Genomic DNA, 25431 nt, shown 5'->3' on the forward strand with positions numbered 1-25431 from the left:
TTCATTCTGGTTTATTTAAAGGTATTAATGAAATCGTCAGGTCCCATTATTCCAGAACTACAAGATGGTAATAACAGCGGAGTCCTCCAGCTTTTAAAAGCAGCTGACATTGTTTGGCTTGTATTTTGGAGTGTGTAGTAAAACAGGTCACTGAGCACTGAACTTTTAAATGAGCCCCTGCTGTTTGTTTATGCAGTTTGTTGAGGAGAAACCAGCAGAATGGGTTTAATTAACACATGAGGTATTGGGATGGTTGGCATGCATGTTTCTTGTCTGTGTTGGATGACAGCCTTGTTTTTAAAAAAAAAAAATTGGAATGTTTGGTGGTTTCAGGACTCTACTAGTGTAGTTTAGTGTAGTTTTTAACACAATTTCAGCCAGACATTTCCACATGCAATGACCATTACGGTCATTGAGGAACGTTTCCTACATTTTCATGACGTATTGGTCAAATTGAAGAGCATTTCCAGTAATAGACTGAGCCAATCATGAAGCAATAAGCACTATAGGATATCGTTAGTGGACTTTATACCACAGTGCTGTTAAATTTTCAATACTGGCTGGTCAGTAAGTGTTTATTCATTTTGTAATAGCAGCCCTGAAAGTAGTTCCGGCTGTAATTCAAATCACATGTTGATAGTGTTGCGCTCATTATCGTTCACATGGACTTGTATGGTGGATGTTTCGCATAATAAGCCTGATATTAAATGAATTAAAAAGCACTGTTATTTAACACAGTAAAAAGTCTAACCGTTGACACTGTGTAGCTTTCTATACGGAGATGTTTAACATTCACTGAAGGAGTCTCCAGTGTCTCTGCTTTGTAACAGTCTTCAGAGGACATTGCACTTGCATTTTCTCAGTAATATAACCGTTTTGTTTTTGTATTAATAGCTTCAGTAGAAATAGAAAATGAGAGGCTGGTGAGGGTACAAATGTTTATAGCTGCTATAATATAAGAGCTAACAGAAACTTGTCTCATGGATGTTTCATAATATTAAATAGAAATGGATAAAACTATAAAAGTGTGGTTCATCATTGATTAATACATTTAAAATGAAAATGTAACCGTGATTGACAAATCACTGTTTCATAAGAAGAATAAAATAAGCAGAATAAAAACTTCGAGACATTCCTATTAGTTAACTAATCAACTTTTGAGTGGTAACGGTAATTACGATTCTCATCGTTGATTATTTGAGTGCATGGCCTGTCATGTTTTATTCCTCGGCTTACGTAAGTCTGGATTTGGGTAAAGTCATAGTGGAGGTAGTCTAAATCCTATATCCTGTGTTTTGTGACTAATGAGTAATAGATGGATGTTTAGTATTTAATATGTCGTCCATCCATCCATCCATCATTTAATTCATCTGATTAGCTCTTATTACCCATCCATAAGCAGAGAAGGAGATATATCATCATATCATGCAATATTGCATTATACTGACCCAGACTTTTTCTCAGGACAGATTTGAGTTAATGTAAGGGACAGTGTAATAGGAGGACAGCGGGAGGAAGAGGAGGCAGATGAAAGATTAATGTTCTTGCATTTTAATGAAGTGTGGACTGTGCCATACTCGACTTTAACTAGAGCCATCTGTGTGACCCGAGGTCTGTCGTGGAACACACTGAACCCCCTACAGACACACACACAGACACACACACACACACACACACACACACACACACTTATCCAGAGACTCTATGGTTAACAACAATCTTTCATTAATGTACAGTAATCTGGCGAATAGAAAAATGTTGCATTTTTATAGGAATTGTTATGAAATGAGGACTTTTCTGTTACATGCCCAAAATTGGCCAAAATTTTTTGTCCTTAGTGTTCTTACTATTAAGAAACGTTCCAAAGGCTAGAATGCATAGAATCTGTTCAGGCATGAGTTCTTGGTAGTCATTATTTATGTGTTGCAGTCATATGGTGTGGACAACGGACCATAATGTACTGTGAGCCTATCTCAGCTAGAACACCATTCATACTGTTACTTTATTAATGTTGTATCTATCTACTAATTAGGTTAGCTATTTATATATCTTTATATATACACCAACTGCTAATTAGGAGATTCGGTAGATCTCTGTTCATGCTATTCATTTACTTTCTGTAAATCACTTGTGAAAGAGCAAAGTTTCTCTTTTCTAGCCATATTGTAGTTACACGGTATCAATGTATACTTGACAACAATTGGTTTGTCACTTTTTTACCCCATTTTGTTCCAAGTTGGTCATAGCCAATTGACACCTTGTTCTAGCTTGCTCTTTTCTATCACGAGAGCAATTTTGTCTCTCTTGGACTCCTGGTATCATCAGGATTTGTCTGTGAGCTCCCAACATCAAGCTACTACAGCCAGCTTTACACTGAATTGTTACATAGAATTATTTTATTGATGTACAAAATCTCATATTGTGAAAGTATTCTTTTGGTGAGAAGAGATAAGCAGTCTAGAATGCGTAATGTGACATGCTCACAGGTGACTCAAAGATTAACTGCAACCAAGGCAAGACAGCCAGTGACAAAGTTCCAGAAGTGACAGAAACTTTTAATTATAATCTCAGAGCATGCTACGATGCTTGTCTAAAAAGACACCAATAGGAGGATGGCATGGGATGATTCAACAGTGATGGGGGCGCTAGCTACAAATATTTGATCAAGCAATCATTTTAAATACTGACTTACTCACATTAATTAATATAATGTTACAGCCTAATATATTATAACCCCTTGTATAGTGAGTTGAAAAGTTACCATGCATGGTAATGGACAGGGTGAAAAAAATTACGTCAAGCTCACTTTGAAGAATGGGGCATTTCAGTTACAAACAACTCAACACTTCTTTTCATCATGTTTTAAAACATTATCTCTACACACAACATTGCTACTATTATACAGAGGAATTGTTTCTGTTTATGCGACTCCATTTTCTGCCCAAACTCCGGATATAGTTATTTTCTTTAATGGCAGGTTTATCGTTAGATCTTTATAATACACTGTAATTTGGTATGGAGAACATGTTATTGGAGAGTTTGTTACAGAATTTTATATAGTATAGTAATAATCTTAAAGCACTATTTAAGAAAAAAAGCTATAATCACGGTCTAAATCTAACAGATGTTGTGTATTTATTAGTAGTGGAGATATACTAATAAATATACAGTATGTATGCATTGTGGGTTTTTTTTCAGTTTTTATATCAATTCTTTATTTATTTGTTCATTTTACCCACTCATTATCTCTTTCTCTTTCCCAGATAACAGGATGGTTAAGGTGAATGGGACGCGGGAGCCGTTGGAGTTCAAATCCCACCAGTGGTTTGGAGCTACTGTCCGAACACACAGGGGTAAAGTAGTGGTGAGTGTTCCTGAAAGATCTAGCCCTATGAATGGCCCTAACGAGGCTCCATCAGTCATGCTAATAGGCAATGAATTACTTTAGGTCTCCTTAGATGGAAACTGGTTAGACTTTGTGTTTTCCATTCCATCAATACGCATTCGAAAGCTGGTGGTTTGTGAGATTAAGGCACATGTGGTTGGATGTTAAATCGTGCCTAAGATATGCATAGTTGCGCAGTTATGAAGAGGAAAAGAAGATTTACGGAGTGGGGAAACGCTGCTCTATCTTCAAGCTGTTGAGGGTTTCTTGGCAATGTAAGCACGTGGTTGATCTACCAGTTATTAAATCCATCGCTAGGTAAATAGCCTAGATTACTGTTCAGATTACAGTGACAGTTTTATGTGGGAGAATATTTGTAATGCCATATGTGATATTACGAAGACATGATTAGAAACAAGGAGGTGTTCATGGTGTAGGACGGATGTGGAATACAACCTTACAAAGAGAGCAGAAAAGATGGAAGCGTGGTTTATAAAATACAGTACAGAAATGGAATATTTTTATTGTATAGTGTATGTTTAGGACATTTTATCAAGATATATAAGAGCGAAAAAACATGGCCGGCCTTTGTCAATTAAGCTGTCTAGGGTGATTGTGTGTCTATTTCTAGAAATCAACAAAATAAATAAATATTCCGGGGTACCAACACCGTAGCATTTACTTTTTTCGACCCTTTGCTACAGTAGTGTATCAGTAGACATCTGAAAACTACGCATTTCTGTTTTCTCGGATTAAAAAATGCAGCCAGAGCAAACGTGAATATAATTCCCCAGACAGAAATTTATCTTTTTCTCTCTATGTCTGCCAGAATTATTGTTAAACAGTGAAAATGCTTCTATTTTGCATTCTTTTCATAGTAAAATAGCCCTGTTGTGTGTGTGTGTGTGTGTGTGTGTGTGTGGGTGGGTGGGTGGGTGGGTGTGTGGGTGGGTGTCTGCACCCGCAGGCCTGTGCACCTCTGTATCACTGGCGAACAGTAAAGATCAGCGGTGAGATGGATCCAGTGGGCACGTGCTATGTTGCTGTGCAGAACTTCAGTGCCTATGCAGAGTATTCACCTTGCAGAACAAGTGAGTCGGACACACACACACACACACTGTGTATACAGTGTCTTGCATAAGTATTCACCCCCCTTGAATGTTTCCACATTTTGTAGCATTACAACCTATAAAGGAAATGGATTTAGTTGCAATTATATTTCATGAATTTACACAAAATAGTCCATAATATTGAAGTGTAGGAAAAACTAGACAGCTTGAAAAATGCATAGTAAATAGATAAATCAACAAATAAACAACTAAATAACAAACTAAATAAATAATCAGATAGATAGATAGATAGATAGATAGATCGATAGATAGATAAAACCTTAACTTATATAAATAAATAAATAAATATAATAAAATTGTGTATACATACACTCTCTTGTTCTTTTATTTAAATTTGCTTAGACACATGGACATATTTTGAGTAGTTTTATTTAAATGAACGTAAATGTAATAAAATGTCATGCATTAATTTATGTAATTTGAATGTATTTACTGAAATGCAGGTATATGTTTCATGTGGCTTAGCGATTCCAAAAAAATCAGTTAATATTTCTCAACAGAAAGGCGTTCACCTTATTGTCAGTGTCATTAACCAGTCATGGGTGCCTGTGAGCTAATGCATTTCCTCTGGAGTGTGTTCAGTCATCCTGTGGGGTAGCACATGTAGCAGTTCAAAAAGATGCGGTGCCTTCACGCGTCTCGGAGGAAGCATGTGTTACCTTCCCCAGTTTGTAGCTCTCGTGTGATAGACGTGAGCTTTCTAACGATTGGGAATTGGCAAATGACTATTTTCCTGAATAAAGCTGTTCATAAAGCATCCATGAATATTCCTTATAAATTAAACATCCTTCAAATGAATCATGAGGCATTTAAACTCGCATGTAACATATTTCCAATGTACAAGTGTGCGCCATTTGTGGTATAACTCTTAGAAGCCACAATAAACCGACACATTCGTACTGGTTCTCATACCACATCACTAGGCCTGATGCCAAGGCAGTTTTGTGCCTGTGACTAAACAGCAATCAAAGCAGTGCATAGTGTTTGTTTAGATGTAATTTCCTGCCGGCTCCTGTGCTTTGATGGGTTGAGAAGATTGGGGTGATATGGTGATATTGTCATGGTATTTGAAGACATATAATGACACACCCACCAGCAAAGCAATGCTATTACATGAAGAGCAAAAATCATTCAAACTATTATTTTGAAAGACGTTATTAAAGAAAGAAAGAAAGAATTGGTCAAAATTGATGTAATGGGCTAATTTACAAATAATAGCTAAGACTTATGTAGTTTTATCTGGATACTGTAACACCAGTGGTTGTTGTAATATAATACTCTGAGTATGATTGGTGTTGATAAATGTTTTATAGAAATATGAAAGCAATATGTTAAGAATATTGTGGCCCAATGTCCTGAAAAGTAATATTTATACCACAGCACTGTTGAATGCTCTTGTGGAATTCACTTCCTGATAGCAATATGTTCACAAGTTGTTGACGTTTTTCATTATCACAGAAGTGTAGTCAGAAGTCAATGCTAAGTGTAGTTACACTATATTTAGCTAAACAAATTTAGTTTTTCATACTCGTCTGAGGTAAATATTGATATTCGTCATAGTTTCGTCTTGTTTTCGTCTTGTTTTCGTCTTAGGTTTTCCATTACATTGGCTGTATTGATTAAATAAAGTGGTACATCCTTGCTAGCTGGAGTATTAGCCACGTTTCTGTTAATAATGAGGCGTCTCAGTTGGAACTTTGATAACAATTTTATTGTTAAGCCATTTCAAAAGCAAAAATCTGAGTTCAAATTTAATGCTTTGATTCGGGAATCATCACACCACACACGCTTCGACTACATGAAGCAGTATTTGTGTGTGATGCTCTGGGAGCTTACTTAAAGACTCACCCACTTCATAAAGAACCAATCTGTCAGTATAATTCCTTTAGCAGCTACTCAGTCCTAGCAGAGCAGTGTTTGCTTGGCAGTATACATCTGTAATGACTTCAGAAAGGGAATTAGTGGATGATATATAAGCCTCTAATGACTATTAAGTCCTCTTGACTCTCTGATAAACACTGTGAAGTGGCTGCCTGGCAGGTTGTTACAGCAACAGTGCCAAGGCAAAGAGCTCAGTGTTTACTTCACCAGCTCTGCTAGGTTTATGATATTCACACGCTTGACAGCTCGCTTAGCAGTAAAATACCTACAAAGTATGGGGGTTATTTCAAGACAAATGTCATCATCTTCTGTGAATATTATTGAATAAACTCACTGACTGCGATTTACATTTTTTACAATAAATTTATTACCAGCTTGTTGTTTTTTTTTGTTTTTTTTAACCATATAAGCATTTATTTGAATGGCACCATTATTACAATGAAATGCAGAAACTGAAGGAATAAATATCATAACCTTAGAATGATATGGTTCAATCTGAAAATTCTGAGATTTTACGATATCGTTCCATAACGTTTTTTTTGACCCTTATAACATCTTCTGTAAGCTTCTAGCCCATGTATACCAGCTGGCCCTTGATTGTGCTTTAATCAACATTTCAGGAACTTAAAATGATGTTATAAGCTTATAACATGATTAAGAATAGAGGAACTAATTAAGCTCCTCGGATGTCTGGTGAAATTATTACTACGATTTGCTACTGCATTATGTAAAAATAATGATGATGTTTTTGGTGCAGATAATCCGGACCCTGAAGGACAGGGCTTCTGTCAGGCTGGCTTCAGTGTGGAATTCACTAAGGTAACTGCTCCGTCATTACTCCACTTTGTGTATGTAAGGCATGTGCTGATAAGATTTTATATGATATACTGCAATATTCAACACAAATGATATTATTTCAGACACTTCAGAAAACATCACGCAAGAGGGCAAATCCATAGCTGAATTTAAAAAAAGGGCCAAGGTCAAAACTAGAAAGCTAACAAGAGAAGAAGCTATAAAGCTGGGAGCAAATGGGAAGGAATTACACAGACTAGTAGGGAAGAATAATTCTAAGTGACTATGAGTTACCACCTTGAAGTTGATTATTTCCCTATTATAACATGTCCTGAAGTATTTATCCCTCTCATACCACAGCAGTTTTCCACTGATTACAATTCTACATTTATTAATGAATGACACTTCAGAAGTTTAACTGTTTATAGTTACATTTAATGTTACAGAACTTTATAACAACTATAAACAGTCATTCTCTCATCAGGCGCTCTTTTTTTAATAAGTTAAGAAGACAGTTAAAGTAGCCTTCCATGTTACTGAGAAACCAGAAAGTGCCAAGTCTTTTACTGCATCTCATTTCACCTACTAATACTATGCACAAAAAGTATGTACTCTTTTTTATGAAGAAAAAGTAAATACATTTGAGTGTGTAGCAAAATAGTATGCAAGCTTAAAAAAAATAAATAAAGCCTTATATTTATGTTTATTGATTGCCAGAGGATATTCCCATTGTTAAATGTAGCAAGCTAATAAAAAAACAATATTGCAGACAACTTACTCAAGCCCTTTTTGGTCAAAAGAAGCTATAGGATCATCAGAAAATTATATCCCCTTCACACGGTACACCTGAATAAACCTATAAATGATATAAATGCCCAGTTCAGCCATGAAACTCTGTCTGAGCACTGATCGGCTCCCTCGATGCCACGCCACAGCCTCGCTTCTCCGCCCACGTAACCCTTATAATCCCAACCAACCTACAACCTATACGTGCCACTATCCTTTGCAGCAGGAGCATGCTTCTCTTCTTTCTATGTCTGTATATGACTATCAGAGCAAGTAGCAGCAGCGTATCAAATCTAGTCCGCCTACCAAACCTATTTACACTCCATCCCCATCTACAAAAGCTCACAATTTCGCTCTTTATTGAGAAAGTCCGCTTTATCCCTTCTTTCCTCCCATCTCTTCCTCGCTGCGTCCTCTCTGTATCATGAGAACAATATAACAAATGTATTGAAAAGGTTAAGGAGCAAAAGGAAAAAAAAGGAGAAGGAGAGAGATGGATAAATCATTCTGACCTCTGACCTCCTCCTAAAGCAGGAAGAGGCCTCCTTTCCTTCAATGTCTTTCTCTTGTCCTTGCCATCTCCCTTTTCTTAATATAACTATATTTTCTTTTGTGCGTATGTAGACAAATTGTACGTCTCTCTTCCTGTCTTCAGTGATGCATATTTATTCACTCTCCTGTTAGTCTGTCGTCAGTGTGTGTCAGCGCTAACATAGTCCAGATGCACACACACATCATTTTAACCTTCACACATAAGTAATGTCAATGCATTTGCCCCATCCTTCACCCCAAATTAGCAGCTGGGACACCCAGATGGGCTGTACAGAGCCTTAAAACACTATTTTCTCATAAAACACACATACTTTTTTGACTCATTTCAAATGAGATTGTTGAGGTGAATCAGTTTACCAGTTAGGACATGAGATGGACACGTTGGAGATGTAGGGAGTTTCATGGGCAGGTACTCAGATGCTACACAGTCTGTACACACACATACACTAAACAATAGACTGTGGCATGCTCGATTGGTATTAAGGGGCCCAATGCAATGCAAGAAAACATTCCTCACAAATAACACCACCGGCACCATCCTGAAATTTTAAGACAAGGCTATACAGGTCCATGGATTCTTACTCTTGGCACCAAATTCTCAAAGTCGCAGCAGAATTCAAGATTAGGTGACATTTTTCCAATATTTGTCTATCCAGATTTCTTGAGCCTGTGCCCACTGTAGATTCAGATTCCTGTTCTTCACTGATGGAAATGGAACCCCATGTGGTCTTCGGCTCTTTTCATGTAAAACTTTATTATTCAGTAACTATGTAAAGAGTACAAAAATCAATAATAATGGGGTGGTGTGATTCCATTACCACACTGAAATGGATTATTTTCCTTTAAATATTTTCCTATAAATACCCCCTGGAGTGATTTATTACTTATAACACAGCAAGTTGCCAATGTTTACAATTTTTCATTTATTAAAGAATGACACATTGTACTTTTTTTTTATCAATTTCTAGTTACTTGTAATGTTGTGGAACGTCCATGAAGCAAGTTACTTCCTGTTATCACTTATGTTATAGCAGCTATAAAGCAGTTGTTTCCTCCCCAGCCTCTCTGTTTTCCTCTGTTTGATTTAATAAGAGAAAACGAATGTAGATTACACATTACAGAGAAATTATAAATAAGAGAACTTAAAGTGCATCTACTGGAGATTCCTTCCAAAAACGTTAAATAAACACCTCCTCACAGAAAACATCACAATATCAACAATTCCACATGGTTTTTAACCTATTTATGTGGAGCATCCTCCATACAACATACATGCGTGTATGTATATACCTGAATATACACACCTTCTGACCAGTCAGAAGTGAGAATTCAACATCGCTGTCATATAGCATGACTTATTCAATAACTACAATGAAACTAATAGTGAAGTTGCTAGTGTTATGGTACTTGAGCCTGTCTTGATTTTGAGTCTGGTCTTGAGACCACAAATCAGTGGTCTCGGTCTTATCATATACCCGGGTGGAATTTTACTCTATCAAAATAGTATCATACAAGTATTAGTAATGCACAGCTGTATTTGGTCTCAGGAAAGTTCTATGAGGCAAAACGACATCTTGTATTTAATGCATTTTATTTACCTGCTGTGTGCTTAGATCAAAGGAAATGTGCTTTGATTTGCAAATCTTTACATGTGCTATACTGTTTCCTGTTGCATTCCTTTTAATAAAACAAAAACCTAGCAATTATGCTTTATGTAAGAAAAAAAAAAGTATGCTTTATGTAGCAATAATATTAAGTAGGATTACACTGCAGCACTTGCTAGAAGATTGGGTTATCCTTAACATGTCATATGTACTGTATGTCCTGTGTACTTATTTGTACAAAATGATAATCCCATACTCAGTCTTGGTTCGGACTCCATTGGCTATGGTCTTGGTCTTGACTCGGTATTGGCTAATACGGTTTTGAACCCAACACTATTGTCTGTAGTTATAAGAGTGTGAGGAGTATCTGAGTATAGCGGGTTTAAAGGGTTAATTATAACCAAATATCTGATTGTGTACACTCATGTATACCCAAGCATTGTAAAGTTACACAATTACATACTGTAGATAGAATGTTCATTTTGATACTTTCTCTACCATTATAATCAGTGATGCATTTATTAAACTTAACCATGCAGAGCTCTAACAATATTAATGCATTTTCCACACACCAGGTTGTGAAGTATGAAGCACTTTGAGAACAGTTTTCTTTTCAGCCATGTGAAGGCTTGTAAATTACTTTCTTGAACAATGTCCAGTGTAGTTTTATAAAAATCTGGAAATATATTTTCATGATGGATTTATGGATTTAAAATCTATATTTTTTTGACACGTTTAATAAAATATAGGTTGAGTATTGCTTTCCTCATTCAGATTTTTTAATTCAGATATTTACATTTCTTCATTTTTTTCCTTGTATGTCCTCAGGACGGGACATTAGTACTAGGAGGACCAGGGAGCTTCTACTGGCAAGGTAAGACAATATATTTTTTTTCTGTCAATTATACCTCCATCCATTTGTTGAGTCCATCAAATCCATAATCAGTCTCTATGGACAAAAAGCTATTCAAAATTGATTCAAGGGAATCCTAGAATTCAGATCTTTGCCAAAATAATGGAAAAATCCTGCTGCTTGCCCTGTAGAGCAGAACTGGAAAGATATTTAGAACAATGTGTCAATATCCTGTGACATTTATTAGCACAGCAGTCCAAGTGAATTTTGGTTGCGTTCCCAATTTCATCACTCCTGCTGCTCGACCAATCAGAAACTGACTTATGAGTCAAGTCACAGAGTTGTGTTTCTTCACAGTGAATGCATGAATGATGATTAGAAATGGGCTGTGGGAATACAGTAGCTAACTGTAGGACTTAAACTAGCAAAAAGAGCTTAGCTTTATGGTCAATATGCTCTGAGGATTTATGCTTTAATGACAGGCCGCTGATGGACAATGCTTGTATTTCTTTCATTACTTAAGCCTTTAGTTCCACTTAATCCACCATAAGAAGACAGATGTGTATATAGAGTATGTATAGCGTTTCTATAACCTTGAACTGTAATAGTTTTTATGTGAGGGTTGCTATAAGGAAGGTGTCTGCTTTTGACAGCACAAGAATGTGACACCGGTCAGGATTTCGTAACAGCGTCTAACTAAGTCAGAACAATATGGCCTGTGCGTGTATGTGTGCGAGTGTGTGCATGCATGTTTGTTTGTACAATGATAAATACAAATTGTTGGATAATTGCAGCCATGTGTGTGTGAACAGATGCATGTAAATGAAGCCGATCCACAGGCCCCCCACATTTCTCGCGCTATCATCAGTTATATGTATGAGAGAGAACAAGAACTGGAACATGGAATTACAATACATTTTTAAACTCTTAATGTTTCCAATCATTAAACTATTATGAGAAGATGCCAGCTCTTCTTCTTCTGCCTCATCCGGGTTCATAAAGGTTAATGCTCACACATTAGTTCATTGCATTCATTTCACAAATTCCAGAAAATTATTATCAGGAATTATTTGGCCTACCAACCAAGCACAATTAATTCAATGTAAACAAAACATGATTATAGTTGAAATGACTCAGCAAAGACTCAGCAATGGAATCAGCAAAGGTTAGACACAACATCCCAGAATGCAATGCAGCAATATGACGCAGTTGCATTAACTTACAGAAGAGACTTGGATCGGCTAGTTAGTGATCTGTGAGATCTATGAGACTGGTGTTGACAGCGGTATTGGCATGAAAGGTGAAGCTTTAAAAGTAGATCTGTTTGAGCAGAGTCTACAGAACTGAGGAAGTGAGATAGCTACAATAGACAACCTAAAGGACTAAAGCACCGCTGCATTGCTTTCTTCAGGTAGAGCTGAAGCAAGGGCTAAATTCCACTCAGGAATGGCATAGCGGGTAATGTAAGAAACTATTAGCCAAAGTAAAAAAAATACACCAACATGTTGATGAAAGAAGTTTAGGCTAGAAAAGTCAAATCAAAGTCACATTTAATTACAAAATAAACCTTGGATCACATATTAATTATAAAGATCAATCTAAGTTGTTAACGGTGGATTTTTCCTTTAATGGCTGAGCCACTACTGTCCACAAATAATTACTGCACTGTGATAGTTGGAGGTATATTGCTGTAAGTAAATTAATATAGCAATCTATCCTGTCTACCTTAATATATTACTGAATCCTGTTTATAACAGTGTTTATAAAATTGGATTTTCCCTGAAACAAAGATGAACGTAAACCCACTTAAGCCCTAGTTTCTCTTATGGTTTCTGTGTCTCACGGGATAGATTTGAGGTAAGATGCTGTCCATTTGGTTTAAAGAAATCACAAACTATTGCCATTTTAAAAAATCTATTGGATTAAAATCACTATCAAGCATATACCAAATAAATTAAATGTTTATTATCGATGTTTATTCCATCCATACTTGAGATTTATACACATGGTTGCCTTCTGGTCAAATCAACAAGTTATGATCAATAACTTTTAACTAGTAATACAATGGGGTTTCTACTGTAAAGACAGCAAAGCCAATAGTGCAATTAGATCTATATATCCAAAAACATTTTATGTCTAATTGTCATCTTTGCTTCAGTGGACAATTTCACTTGAATACTGTTCCTAAGAACTGCTGCTATAATCATAAAGACTGTCCTGTGCTCATTCCAGGATGTATACTCATACTGATCATGCTTTCAGCACACTTACTTATGACTGACTTTACAGTGTACATTTGTAGCGGTTTTCTTTTCTTCCTTAAGTTATTATAGGGATTCTGGATTTCTGTAAAGCTGTTTTGTGACAATATCTACTGTTAAGCATGTTATACAAATGAAACCGAATTGAATTGGAATTGAATGTTGTATGTTGTAGTATATGTACTATTGAAACTATTGCAATAATGTAAACTATTATAGTAATCAAGTGATCTTATATAAAATTACTCATAATATGAGGGATTTTTTTGGCCTAAACAGTACAGTTAAGCATAACCTATGTCCACTGTGTAAACCCATTCTCGCCCTTGAAATATTTTATCATTTGACCACTGTTCTTACTCACACACTTAATTTTGTTGACACTTTGAAGTCTGCCCCTGACCTCTTCTCCATGCTCCGGCCATCCATCCTGACCTGAACTCTGCATCTCTGGCTTTTTAAAGAGGTGCTTGCCCCATGGAGAATGAAACAACAGAAATATGAGCTGCAAGATGGAGGGTGTTTACCTCCTCCACGATAGTGTGTGCACTGTAACACACTGTGTATTTTATTTTAATGGTATTTTCCTAATAGTTTCTATGAGGCTTGAACTCATAAATCATCATAACTGTTTGAAATTCTTTACAAATTGCTTAAAGTGCTTGTAAACATATTATAAACTTGAACACTATCATATAATGCTTTAGTAACGTGCAATAATTATTATAAGGTGAACCTAAAGGTATTGCCAGAGTTACATATAACAAGGTAAAGTCCCTTATGATGAACTGTAACATGTTTACAATGCTTTAAGGAATTTAGAAAGCTTATAAATAATGTCTGTTATGAACTATTATGAGCCTAGTTATAAACTTTATGAGTATATAAAGTATTTTTTTTATACTAGTGTGGACTATACTAACAATGGACACATATGAGCGCTTTCCTTAAGCCTAGAGCACATGACACATTTTTAGCCCCGATTTCCAAGTCACCGAATCATTTTGGGGGAATCATCACCAATCGGTCCGCCCTCTGATATTTTCAAGAATGTTTGATTTTCTCGGTGATGAATCATTTAGAGTCCGAGAGGAAATCAAATTCATCTGCTGTCATGCGCAGCAGATCCCTGAATCCTGTTTATCATATATTTTGTGGGAGGGCAAGGACAATATATAAGAACAATAATTTTGCTTTGACAAGAAATGATTTGGCATGTCATGTCATACCCAAGTGGCTGCAAAACACCAAAAAAAAAACATGATTCCTGGCAATGCACTGTATAAAAATAGCTACTTTTTTGCACTGTACCTCTGGTTCTCTTTGCAGAGCAATCAATCTTCTCCACTACATGTCTACCCAAACCATATTTCCTCTACAGTTTCCTCTTATTTCACTTTTCTTGTTTTCATCAAAAATAGTAACAATGCCACAAAGGCTCTCTTATTAATTTTGTCAGGTTATCTCCAGGGGAACACTTCATTTGCGAACTCTTGTGTAGTGTACACACTCCTACTTCCACCAAACACCTGAATGCGAGTGATTAAAATCTGTAACGCGATCCTCAGTTTTTAAATTAGTGTAAAATGCACTCAGCTTTACTATCCTTGTGAGGATATTTTAGGGACCGGCCAAATGTCCCCACAAGGTCAAAACTTTCAGATATTCCTATCCTTGTGGGGACATTTGTTCCTATAAAACATGCACACACACACACACACACACACACACACACACACTTAAAGAGATTAATGATGGGGTCCCAGGACAGCCTGCAGCTTTACTAATAAAAGAGAATAATGAGTTTGTATAACCTTTAGAGGAGGAGGGTAATGTAATCTCTCTCTATCTCCCAGCGCAAATACAGATTCTTTCTTTACTTTAAAGAACGGTTTGGCCAAAAATAAAATTTGCACAATGTTCTCTACCCCCACAAATGTAGCCAATTAGAAATGTCTTTGGTGTCCAGAGTGAGTTTTTTTTTTTTTTTTTTAGTTTTACACTAAGTAAAAAAAAGCTGTACATGACTAAATAGTCACACACCAACTTCAGACCATATCGAGTTGTTCAGGGTTTTAAATAGGCTTGCTCATTTGGTTCTAGCACTGTATGACACACTGTTATCTGTAAGAAGTACATACAGTCATGTGAAAAATAAGTACACCCCATGGAAATTGTTGGCTTTTTTGACATATTCGGACAAGCAAACATTCGATCCTCTTTGAAACAGCGCATATTAATAAAGTCGATACACTTTTGTAGCAATTTTCACAATTTCAGTTAACAAAAAACAGTCACATGGAATAAGTAAGTACACCCCTACATTCACCTTCAAATCCATAAAATTAGAATCAGGTGTATATGATTGGGTGCCAGTGATTAGAACCTGCTCAGGGAGTGCAGGTGGAACCGGTTTTATTTATACCCCTCTCATGTCTAGTGTCTGGTGTTCCCTGTGTTACTGAGGTGTGTGGTGTCATCATGCCAAGATCTAAAGAGATCTATAAGGCCTTCAGAACAAAGGTTGTGGATGCCTGTGGGTCTGGCAAGGGATTTAAAAAGATCTCCAAATTATTTTAAATTCATCATAAGGAATCACTGTAAGGAAAATAATCTATAAATGGCGCAGATTTCAAACGACTTTGTCATTTTGTCCAGGACCGGCCCGTTCCAGCAAATTCAGCCTGAGAGCAGACCTTCTGATGCAAAAAGAAGTCTTGGGGTGTACTTATTTTTTCACATGCCTGTATAAGTATTTTAAACAACAGCATCTTCAACAACATCTTCAAGCCTGAATCTCCGGCATTATGCTGCGTTCAACTAAAACTCAGAGCTCCGTAACTATAGCTTGCTTCAACTTGGAATTCCTACTCAGAAATTAAGGAAGGTTTTCTCAACCCCGACTTCAGCAAGTGACTTCAAATCAACATGGCTGCTCACATCATCAACAGTAAACAAAGTAGCACTTCTTTACTTTGAACCAAGTTAAGCTGTATATACTAGTATTTACTTTAGTTTTTATCAATGTACATAATATTATAAAACTGATGATACAGTTGGCTGTTTTGAGAAGGTTACATCGCTCATCACAGTTAGCTGGCTAGATTGCTACTAGATAGATACCCGATAGCTATATATGCTAAATATGCCAGATAGCAACAAAAGATGAACATGGAGGTGCCAGTGGGTTTTTGTTTGAGTTTTTTTGGTTTTGCTTTGTTTTTTTTTTTTGTTTTTTTTAACACTTTGTAGCTCGAAAGGTGCAATGGTTGAAAAATGACCACTTCTGAGGTAAGCTTAACTCAGCATTAGCCACATGTAGGAGGTGTGAACCAGAGCAAACATGTAAACTAGACAAAACAATCATTTGTGAATCATGTTCACATAAGTAGTTTTAGTCACATGCACACAGAGCTGCATATACTATGTGTACATGGTTGCACTCTTCTGTACGTAATATATTAACTCATAGTGTGTGCGTGTGTGCGTGTGTGTGTGCATGTGCGTGTGTAGGTCAAGTGATCACAGCAGGAGTAGCGGAAATCTTGAATGGCTACTCTTTGAAGGCAATTCTCCGAAAGGTGCAGGGAGAGAAACAGACATCAGCCGCCTCAGACGTCTATGACGACAGCTACCTGGGTAATAGAGGGCTCTGTGTGTGTGGTTTTGTGTGTGTCACTGTGTGTGTGGTTTATAATTGGTTGCCATATGGTGTAGCAATGATTTTGCATCTTTTTAATGATGTGATGACAACAGTTCCAGTTCTGATCGTTGTTACTCAGTGATTACAGTTTTAAGCCTGTAAGCTTGAATTACATGGTTTTCTATTCCATGGGATTTTTTTATTTATTTAATTACATGGGTTTCTAAAACAAGCGTAAATAATGTTAACCTGAATGTAACTGCAATTTTAATATAAATGTGAAACTGTCTAATTATGATACAAAATGTATCTAATTGTTGAACCCAGTGGAACAGATCTGAGTCCTGTATGTGAAAAGTTCAGGACCAAAAAAAATACATGCACAAGATGTTTAATATTTATATAGTTAGATTAAACCCTTGAAATTAATCTATGATCAGAAGGGGTGCCAATACTTTTCAACAATGAAAGGGATTCCTGAATATAACGATTGAGAACCCTGTAGACCAGATTTTGAAAGCTATAACTGAACCTGCTGTGTGTGAGTGTGTGTGTGTGAGTATGTGTGAGTGTGTGTGTGTGTGTGTGTGTGTCTGTGTGTGTGTGTGTGTGTGTGTGTGTGTGTGTGTGTGTGTGTGTGTTACTCACTCTCTTTCTTTTCCTTCTGTCCATCAGGATACTCTGTAGCTGTGGGAGAGTTCACTGGTGATTCACAGCAAGGTGAAAATTCTCTCCATTTGTCTGTCACACACACACACACACACACACACACACACACACACACACACACACGTTTGTTATTGTAGTAAAGTTCATAGTCGAGTTAGACGTAGCTGCAAGGAGCATTTTAGAAGAAATGTTTGTTTCCTGTTTCCCCAAATTTAGTCCCTTAGCCAAGACATAATAGTGTGTGTGTGTGTGTGTGTGTGTGTGTGTGTGTGTGTGTGTGTGTGGCAGGCTCTGTGGGTGGTAGAATTAGGGCTTCATTGACTTGTGTTCCGCTTTTGTAATGCTGCAGCCCAAATTATAGAGCACTTCCTCAGCCAATCAAAGCCAGACTTTCACCAGACATCAAACACGTACTGTCACATCTACTGTCACAGACACACACAGACTGACTCACACACTAACTCACATGCACACTCCTTTCCTATCACTGAATTCATGCATCAGCACTCAGTCTCTCAGTCTTTTAGCCGGTCTCTCACTTTGTCTGTCTATGTGTCTGTCTCACTCTCGGAAATATTTATATGAGAATGAGTGACTATCCACACCTCACTGTTGGGTGTGTGTGTGTGTGTGTGTGTGTGTGTGTGTGTGTGTGTGTGTGTGTGTGTGTGTGTGTGTGTCAGTCCAATCTCTGAGTATTGAGGAGTCTGATGGCTTGGGGGACGAAGCTGTTACACAGTCTGGTTGTGAGGATCGAATGCTTCGGTACCTTTTTCCAGACGGCAGGAGGGTGAAGAGTGTGTGGGAGGGGTGTGTGCGGTCATCCACAATGCTGGTGTCTTTGTAGATGCAGCGTGTGGTGTAAAAGTCTATGATAGAGGGAAGAGAGACCCCAGTAATCTTCTCAGCTGTCCTCACTATCCGCTACAGAGTCTTGAGAACCGATAAGGTGCAACTTCTGAACCAGGCAGTGATGCAGCTGCTCAGGATGCTCTCAATAGATCCTCTGTCGAATTTGGTGAGGATGAGGGTTGGGAGATGGGCTTTTTTCAGCCTTCGCAGTAAGTAGAGATGCTGCTGGGCTTTCTTGGCTATGGAGCTGGTGTTGAGGAACCAGGTGAGGTTCTCCATCAGGTGAACACCAAGGAATTTTGTGTTCTTGACGATCACCACGGAGGAGCTGTTGATGTTCAGCGGAGAGTGGTCACTCCGTGCTCTCCTGAAGTCAACAATCATCTCTTTCATTTTGTCCACATTCAGAGACAGGTTGTTAGCCGGTGCACCACCGCCTCTCTGTATGCTGAGTCGTCGTTCTTGCTGATGAAACCCACTACGGTTGTGTCATCGGAGAACTTGATGATGTGATTGGAGCTGTGCATCAGCAGAGTGAACAGCAGTGCACTGCCAATCACACAGCCCTGAGGGGCCCCGGGCTCAGTGTGGTGGTGCTGGAGATGCTGTTCCCGATCCGAACTGACTGAGGTCTCCCAGTCAGGAAGTCCAGGATCCAGTTGCAAATGGAGGTGTTCAGACCCAGTAGGTTCAGCTTTCCAATCAGGTATTGAATGCTGAACTGAAGTCGATGAACATCATTCGAACGTAGGTAGGCAGGACACTAAAGACTTCTTCGGCACAGGGATAATAGTGGTAACCTTGAAGTACATTGGAACGATGGAGCTGCTCAGAGAGATGTTGAAGATGTCAGTGAGAACATCTGCCATCTGTGTGTGTGTATGTGTGTGTGTGTTAAAAAGACTCAAAGTTCTGTTCCACGAGAAATTCACACCAGTAGGTTGTACATATTCTACGTTTTTTTCCACAAAAAAACCTCTCAAGTGTAGAAAGCTATGGCATATGTGTCAGTTTCTCAAGTTTGTGTTTGTGTTCTATATATTTATCTAAGCGACTGTTTTCTCTGCAGAATTGGTAGCAGGAGTTCCACGAGGAGCGCAGAACTTCGGTTATGTAAGCACAAACTACACTATTTGTTTCTCTCATGTTTCGTTTCTCGCTCTGTCTCTTGCTCTGATTATCCTTCTGTCACAGGAGTCAGAGGTCAGTTCAACCAGACAGGAAAGGGCAGACACAGATAAGGGTGTGGGGATGAAAAAGGAAGTGCGTGAAGATGTGTGTGATATGAGTTATTTGCTCAAGGAAGGCAGTGATGCACCAACAATGGTTAGAAAATACCATAGCATCTAATTACGTGTGGTGTCATGAACTTTGGTTTGAATGTTGATGAGGACAGTGTGTGAGGATTTCAAGCCTTCCATATGGAGAAATACAGCATGTTAGGGTCGGCGTGTGTTTCTAGGTAAGTGTTTCTAGGTAAGACCCTGCTTCACCTCATCTGGATGTTATTTTAGCTTTTATTAAGGAATTCCCAGGCTGGACTGTACTATCAGGGGTTTGGGGAGGGGTGCCCTTTACTAGATCTGATTTAGATTCCATCATAGGCAGTCAGGAAAACTAGCTTCAGTTTTATTAAATGTCTGTTCGTAGCGTTTGTTCCTGTAATTGTTTTATTTTGATGTAACATTTAAGAAGATATCATACAAAGTGTTACGTATACATTGTTTACATTACATCACTATAAGTCTGGATGTGGATGGATCATAACCATGACGTTTTACGTTTAAGTTAATCAGATTCTCTTTTTTTTAGGTTGCTGTGATAAACTCCACAGATCTCACCCTCATTCAGAATTTTACTGGAGAGCAGGTCAGTTCATACCATCTATCATATGTATGGTCCAAAAGCCTGCTACCAGAAATGTATTAATTAGCTGTGAAAAACTAATACTGTTATGAATAATCGGTCCGTACAGAACTGCGCAGAGCTTTGTGTGATTGCTGCGGCCAAAAATGCTCGATTTTGCTGCTGCTTTTTTCTAAATTTGCGATGGAACCTGCGGAGTTTTTGTGCTTTTTTTTGCTTAAAAAAAAAGCGTTTTGGCCCAAATCTCTGGAGAATCTGCGGTATTTTCAAAAAATTGCAAGCTCCTCCAAATATTGCGGTGTTCGCTTGATTTTGCGTTCATTTCTGCAATCGCAAAATCCTGGAGGGACTGAACAATACGCATATATCGAAAATGCAAAAACTATGTGATTTGTTTTAGAAAAGTGACTGAGATTATGACACTTTATGTTTGAGTCTACTTTGTCTGAGAAGAAAAACTAAAGGGAAAAAACTTGTGTCTCAGTTATGCTCTAGGAAGCATTTAATTTTGCTGCCTTCCTTTGTCTTCATTTGTCCCTATAGAGGGAAACATCCCTGGTCTCTTCCAGGATGACCCCTCTATGTTTAAGTTTATATGAACCACAATCTGTAGTTTGGGCTGTGTAATCATTAAGGAATATCACATACAAGTGCTATACAGGTGACAAACATTTACAAGTGCTGACACTGGAGACTCCTTCCAAAAAATGTTAACCATACATCTTACAGAAAGCTGAACAAGATCTCTGAATATACACCACATTTTTTATTCTGTTTCCTATAAGGCTTTGGTTATGTGGACCGTCGACAATACAAGTTCCTGTGAATTAGCTGTTACTATAGAAACAATAATGTATTAGAAGGAGTGCATTAATATATAAACAGTGATTAATGGGCTTTTAAAGATTAAATAAAGCAATATAAGGGTTTTTGTTGTTGGTATCCACATTGTCTTATTTGTGGTTAACAAACGTTTTAAAGAGGATTATTTTGGACTTTTGTGAAACCGAATGCAACAACACCACCACCAGCAGTTGTCAGAAAAGCACACAGAAGGATATGAAGAGAGGCGGTGGGTGTAACGAACCCAGTGGAGTAGACTCACACAGCCAATCAGAGATACGCCCGTTCAATTTGAGCTCCAATTGGCTATATTCTTGCAGCCTGTTTTGCTGACATTTACGTTATGTCATCACTAGGTGTGTTATTCCACGTAGACAGTGGAAACACACAGTGATTTGCCAACAATTAAAGTATTTAATTTATTAATGAATGATAAGTTGCTCACAGGTCTTAGATTCAGACTTTTGAACTTTTATTATTTATTTTTTTTACTTTTCTGCTCCCTAAAAGTTATTAAAATTATTTTATTAATACCTTTAATGCATCCTGTGCTGTGACATACTATAACATATATCCCTTTTTGCTAAATATAAATTGTGTAACTAGGCTCTTCCACTGAGGAAATTTGATTTTAGGTAACACAAGGTTTTTGTTTTTTTTAAATAGATGGCTTCATATTTTGGATACACTGTGGCAGTGACGGACATTAATGGAGACGGGTAAGTTTCCTACAAAAGCTGAACAAAACACAACACAACTAGAGAAGGACAAAGAGTCGATTCACACAGGCTGACCTACTGTACAAAGGTGTGACAGATCATCAGCATGACTCCAGTGAAATTAGACACAGTTACTGGATGATTTAATTTGGATTTGGAATAGAAACATGCATGTATTGTGTTACTGGGTATGTGCAGATTTCATATATATTTTATTAACTTTGTAGCCTGAAGATCTGATTGATCTAATTCATGAGATATAATTAGGTTTGGAGTTAACGCTGTGGATTTGTTTAGTTTGGGTCATTAGGAGTCTGAATGCACACTGAGTAAAATTATCGAGTAACACCAAAACCTCCCCCCTACTTTGGTCACTTGCCAATTCCCACCCACTACCAAGCTCTTCTTGTCTCAGCTCTTATATCTTCATCTTGTCTGTTAATGTTTTTTTTTCCCCCATTTGTCTCTTCTTTTCTTTTTTCCTCACTATTGACTTTTGTGCAGTCTCTCAGCATTTTTATTCCCTCTCATCTTTTCTTGTACCTTGTTTCTATTCCTCTCTTGTATTTTCTCATCTCATCTCATCTCATCTCATGTCTTCTTGTCTCAATATGAGTCTTGTCTTGCCTATTGTCAGCTTTTCATTTTTCATCTCTTTCTATTTCTGATTGTATCTTCATTGACCTGCTTCTCCATTATTGCTTCTCATTTCGATTTTCTTTTCTCAAATTTGTTGCTTGTCATCTTTGCTTTTTTTTCCTGGTCATCTTGTCTCACATAGTCTTGTGTTGTTTCTTCCCTTGTTGCTTGTAATCTTTGTCTCTTTACATCTCTTATTCTTTCCTCCTGTCTGTTCTCTTCTCTACTCTTCTCTTTTTTGCTTTTCGTCTAGTCTCTTCTCTTCTAATCTCTTTATGTAATTTTTCTTCTCTTCTCTTCTCTCGTTTCTTTGCTTTTCTTCTAGTTTCTTCTCTTCTGGTCTCTTTGTGTCTTTTTTTCCTCTCTTTTCTTCTTTGCTTTTCTTCTAGTCTCTTCTCTTCTAGTCTGTATAATTCTCAATTTCCACCTCTTCCTGTTGTCTCATCTCTTCTCTTCACACCACATTTACCCTATCATCCTTCTTTCCTTCTTTTCTGTCTCTTACATTATGTGGAGTAGAGCCACTTTGCTCCCTGTGCTCTCTTCCTGTGTTGAGTCTTTGACGTTCTCACTGGGCTTTGTGGACAGACATGGCTGATTACCCTGCGGTCGGCTCTCATCTCTCTTTAGATAGAAGCTTGAAATGTAGCGTAGTAGTGTTCGCATTTACAATTTCCCTAACTTTAACCCAATCCCTGTGTTTATGCCATAACGCTGTGTTTTTACTCACACTAACATACCCAAGAGCATACAGTGCCAAGCACAAAAGCCACTAAACAGGAAGTCAAGATGAAGAGTATGCTGAGTGTTCAGACGTCTTGTAATGACAGCCAAGGAAATGGACAATTTGCTAAAAAAAAAATGTTTTAAATCTTAGTGTAAATAGAAAAGGCACGTGTTTGTTTTTACTTTGGTATCACACTTTAATCAGGGTGGAATGTCACACTGTTTGGTTGGGACGTAACCCACAACAATAGTCAGATGTGGTTCAGTAGTTTCATTCGTTCAACTTCAGCTTTGGAACATGAGATGTGGAAAAAATATTGCTTTGGTTTATGGCATCAGTCCTGGTTACTCTCACAATCTCTTCAAAAGTGCAGCAATGTTTGGCATGCCTCCACTTGAACATAAATAACCTAAAGCTGTTTTTCAGCTTTTCTAATATCAGATCTCCAAAATACACATGATTTGCTAGCGTCATTTATTTCACTGGTTATTTTATATAGCTGATGTCTCGATTCAGGATGATGAGTTTTTGATACTGCACTCTTTGTTTTATTACTGTCATTTCCTCCTAGGAATGTATTCAACCAAGTTTGCGTGTGTGTGTGTGTGTGTTCAGGGAATGATAGGCTGGTCTCTGCATGTGTATGTTTGGTGTAAAGCAATGCCACTATCTGTATCTGTACAGTGCTCTAAATATTTGTATCTGTATCTGTATTCGGATTTTAACCCAAAGTGAGCATGGATAAAACTAGAAAGGGTTTTATTTGTTTGTTGGAAATAATATAAACACTGTGTTAAAAAAAAAAAATGTAGAAATGCCAGCACTTCTGGCTCTGACAGTTCACTCTAGTTCATAATTGGTTTCAGCTAGAGATGGATTATTTGTTCTTTTAAGCATGAAGCTATTAGTTTTTCTTTGTACCTGCCTGCAGTATATTCTAATGAATTTAACTGGAACAATTTCCTAAATTATAAACAAACTTGTAGCCTAATTATTAATTAGTATGGCTGTAGGACTGATGTCCCGTCTCGAGACGTTTTCTCTATTGAATTGTCTGTATTGATATTTATCTGATACTGTTGTATCTGATTTTTATCGGATTTGTACTTGGACTTGTTTTGGTCCTGGGCATTGCTCTTGCTAAATATGGTCTTGGCCTTTTGAGTCATATATAAAATATAATGTTCATGTTGTATTCTAGTGGTAACCCAACTATATGCCAACAGTGGTTGGGATTCTAGGTTATTCTCAAGAGATTTTGCGAATTTGATGAGGCATATGTGTATATGGTCTGACTTTCATTTCATTTGGACTCAATCTTGATCTCAATCCCTTTTTGACTGGGTCTTGACTCGATCTTGGCTAGTCCTGATCTTGGACTTGACAATAATGGTCTTGACTACAACCCTACTAATTACTCGTTTACTGATACGGACAAATGAATGAACACTCCAACTCGTGCTCATGTAAATGAATGTGGGTTTTTTATCTTTTAATTTATTTATTAATTTTCATATGATTCATATTCATCTGATTCATATTCATGTGATTCATATTCATGTTATTCATTTACATGTGATTCATTTACATGTGATTAATTTTCATGTGATTCATTTACTGATTTGCTTCTCTTTAAATACAGTTTTAGACTATTATATTACAAAGGTCTTTCCAGATTATTACTTGCCACACTGTATGAGATACAGTAAAATTGCCTGAATTCTATAATGAATGTGGGGGGTTTTTCCTCGCATGAAAGTGCATCCGTAATTATACTTTATTTTCACCATGTGTTGTGTATCTGATGCAAATCTGGAGGGTTAAAGGCGGAGTCCAATAGATGGCACGCCAAAGCCAAAACATCTCAGTTCATCTGCTTTCTTCGTCGAAGTATAATGTTTAGCAATTTCAAGCACACCGATGTTAAACACACTGAAGGCCGTTTCTCTTCAAAATGTTCTGCTGTTGGACTTTTTAGTAGGTTTGTGGGTTTGAGGGTTTTTTTTTTTATTCAAACCATAACTGTACTAGGAAAACCATTAGAGTTAGTACTCAAAATGGTCTATAATTGTACATAAGTATACAATTTGAGACACAATGCTAGTTCATTTATTCAGATACGGTCCCAGTGTCAAATGGACCTATTCTGCTTCCACATCACACCACATCACATGGTTGCTTCTGCATCACACAGACACTCTGAATTAATTTCTGAGGACTTGCACA

At 37.4% G+C, this 25431-nt stretch overlaps 1 protein-coding gene across 1 annotated transcript in view; it reads left to right on the plus strand.

Annotated features, from left to right (window-relative positions):
- Positions 1-25431, plus strand: part of itga8 (integrin, alpha 8) — a 109291-nt gene that overhangs the window by 5943 nt on the left and 77917 nt on the right. The window contains exons 3-11 of the mRNA XM_017453733.3: positions 3264-3364; positions 4353-4476; positions 7154-7215; positions 10962-11007; positions 16761-16886; positions 17566-17610; positions 19481-19524; positions 20224-20280; positions 21787-21839. Coding sequence (XP_017309222.1) covers positions 3264-3364; positions 4353-4476; positions 7154-7215; positions 10962-11007; positions 16761-16886; positions 17566-17610; positions 19481-19524; positions 20224-20280; positions 21787-21839 — 658 coding nt within the window. The remainder of the gene's footprint in view (positions 1-3263; positions 3365-4352; positions 4477-7153; positions 7216-10961; positions 11008-16760; positions 16887-17565; positions 17611-19480; positions 19525-20223; positions 20281-21786; positions 21840-25431) is intronic.

This window comes from Ictalurus punctatus, chromosome 23 (genome assembly GCF_001660625.3).
Source record: "Ictalurus punctatus breed USDA103 chromosome 23, Coco_2.0, whole genome shotgun sequence".
In the NCBI taxonomy this organism is placed as follows: Eukaryota; Metazoa; Chordata; class Actinopteri; order Siluriformes; family Ictaluridae; genus Ictalurus; species Ictalurus punctatus.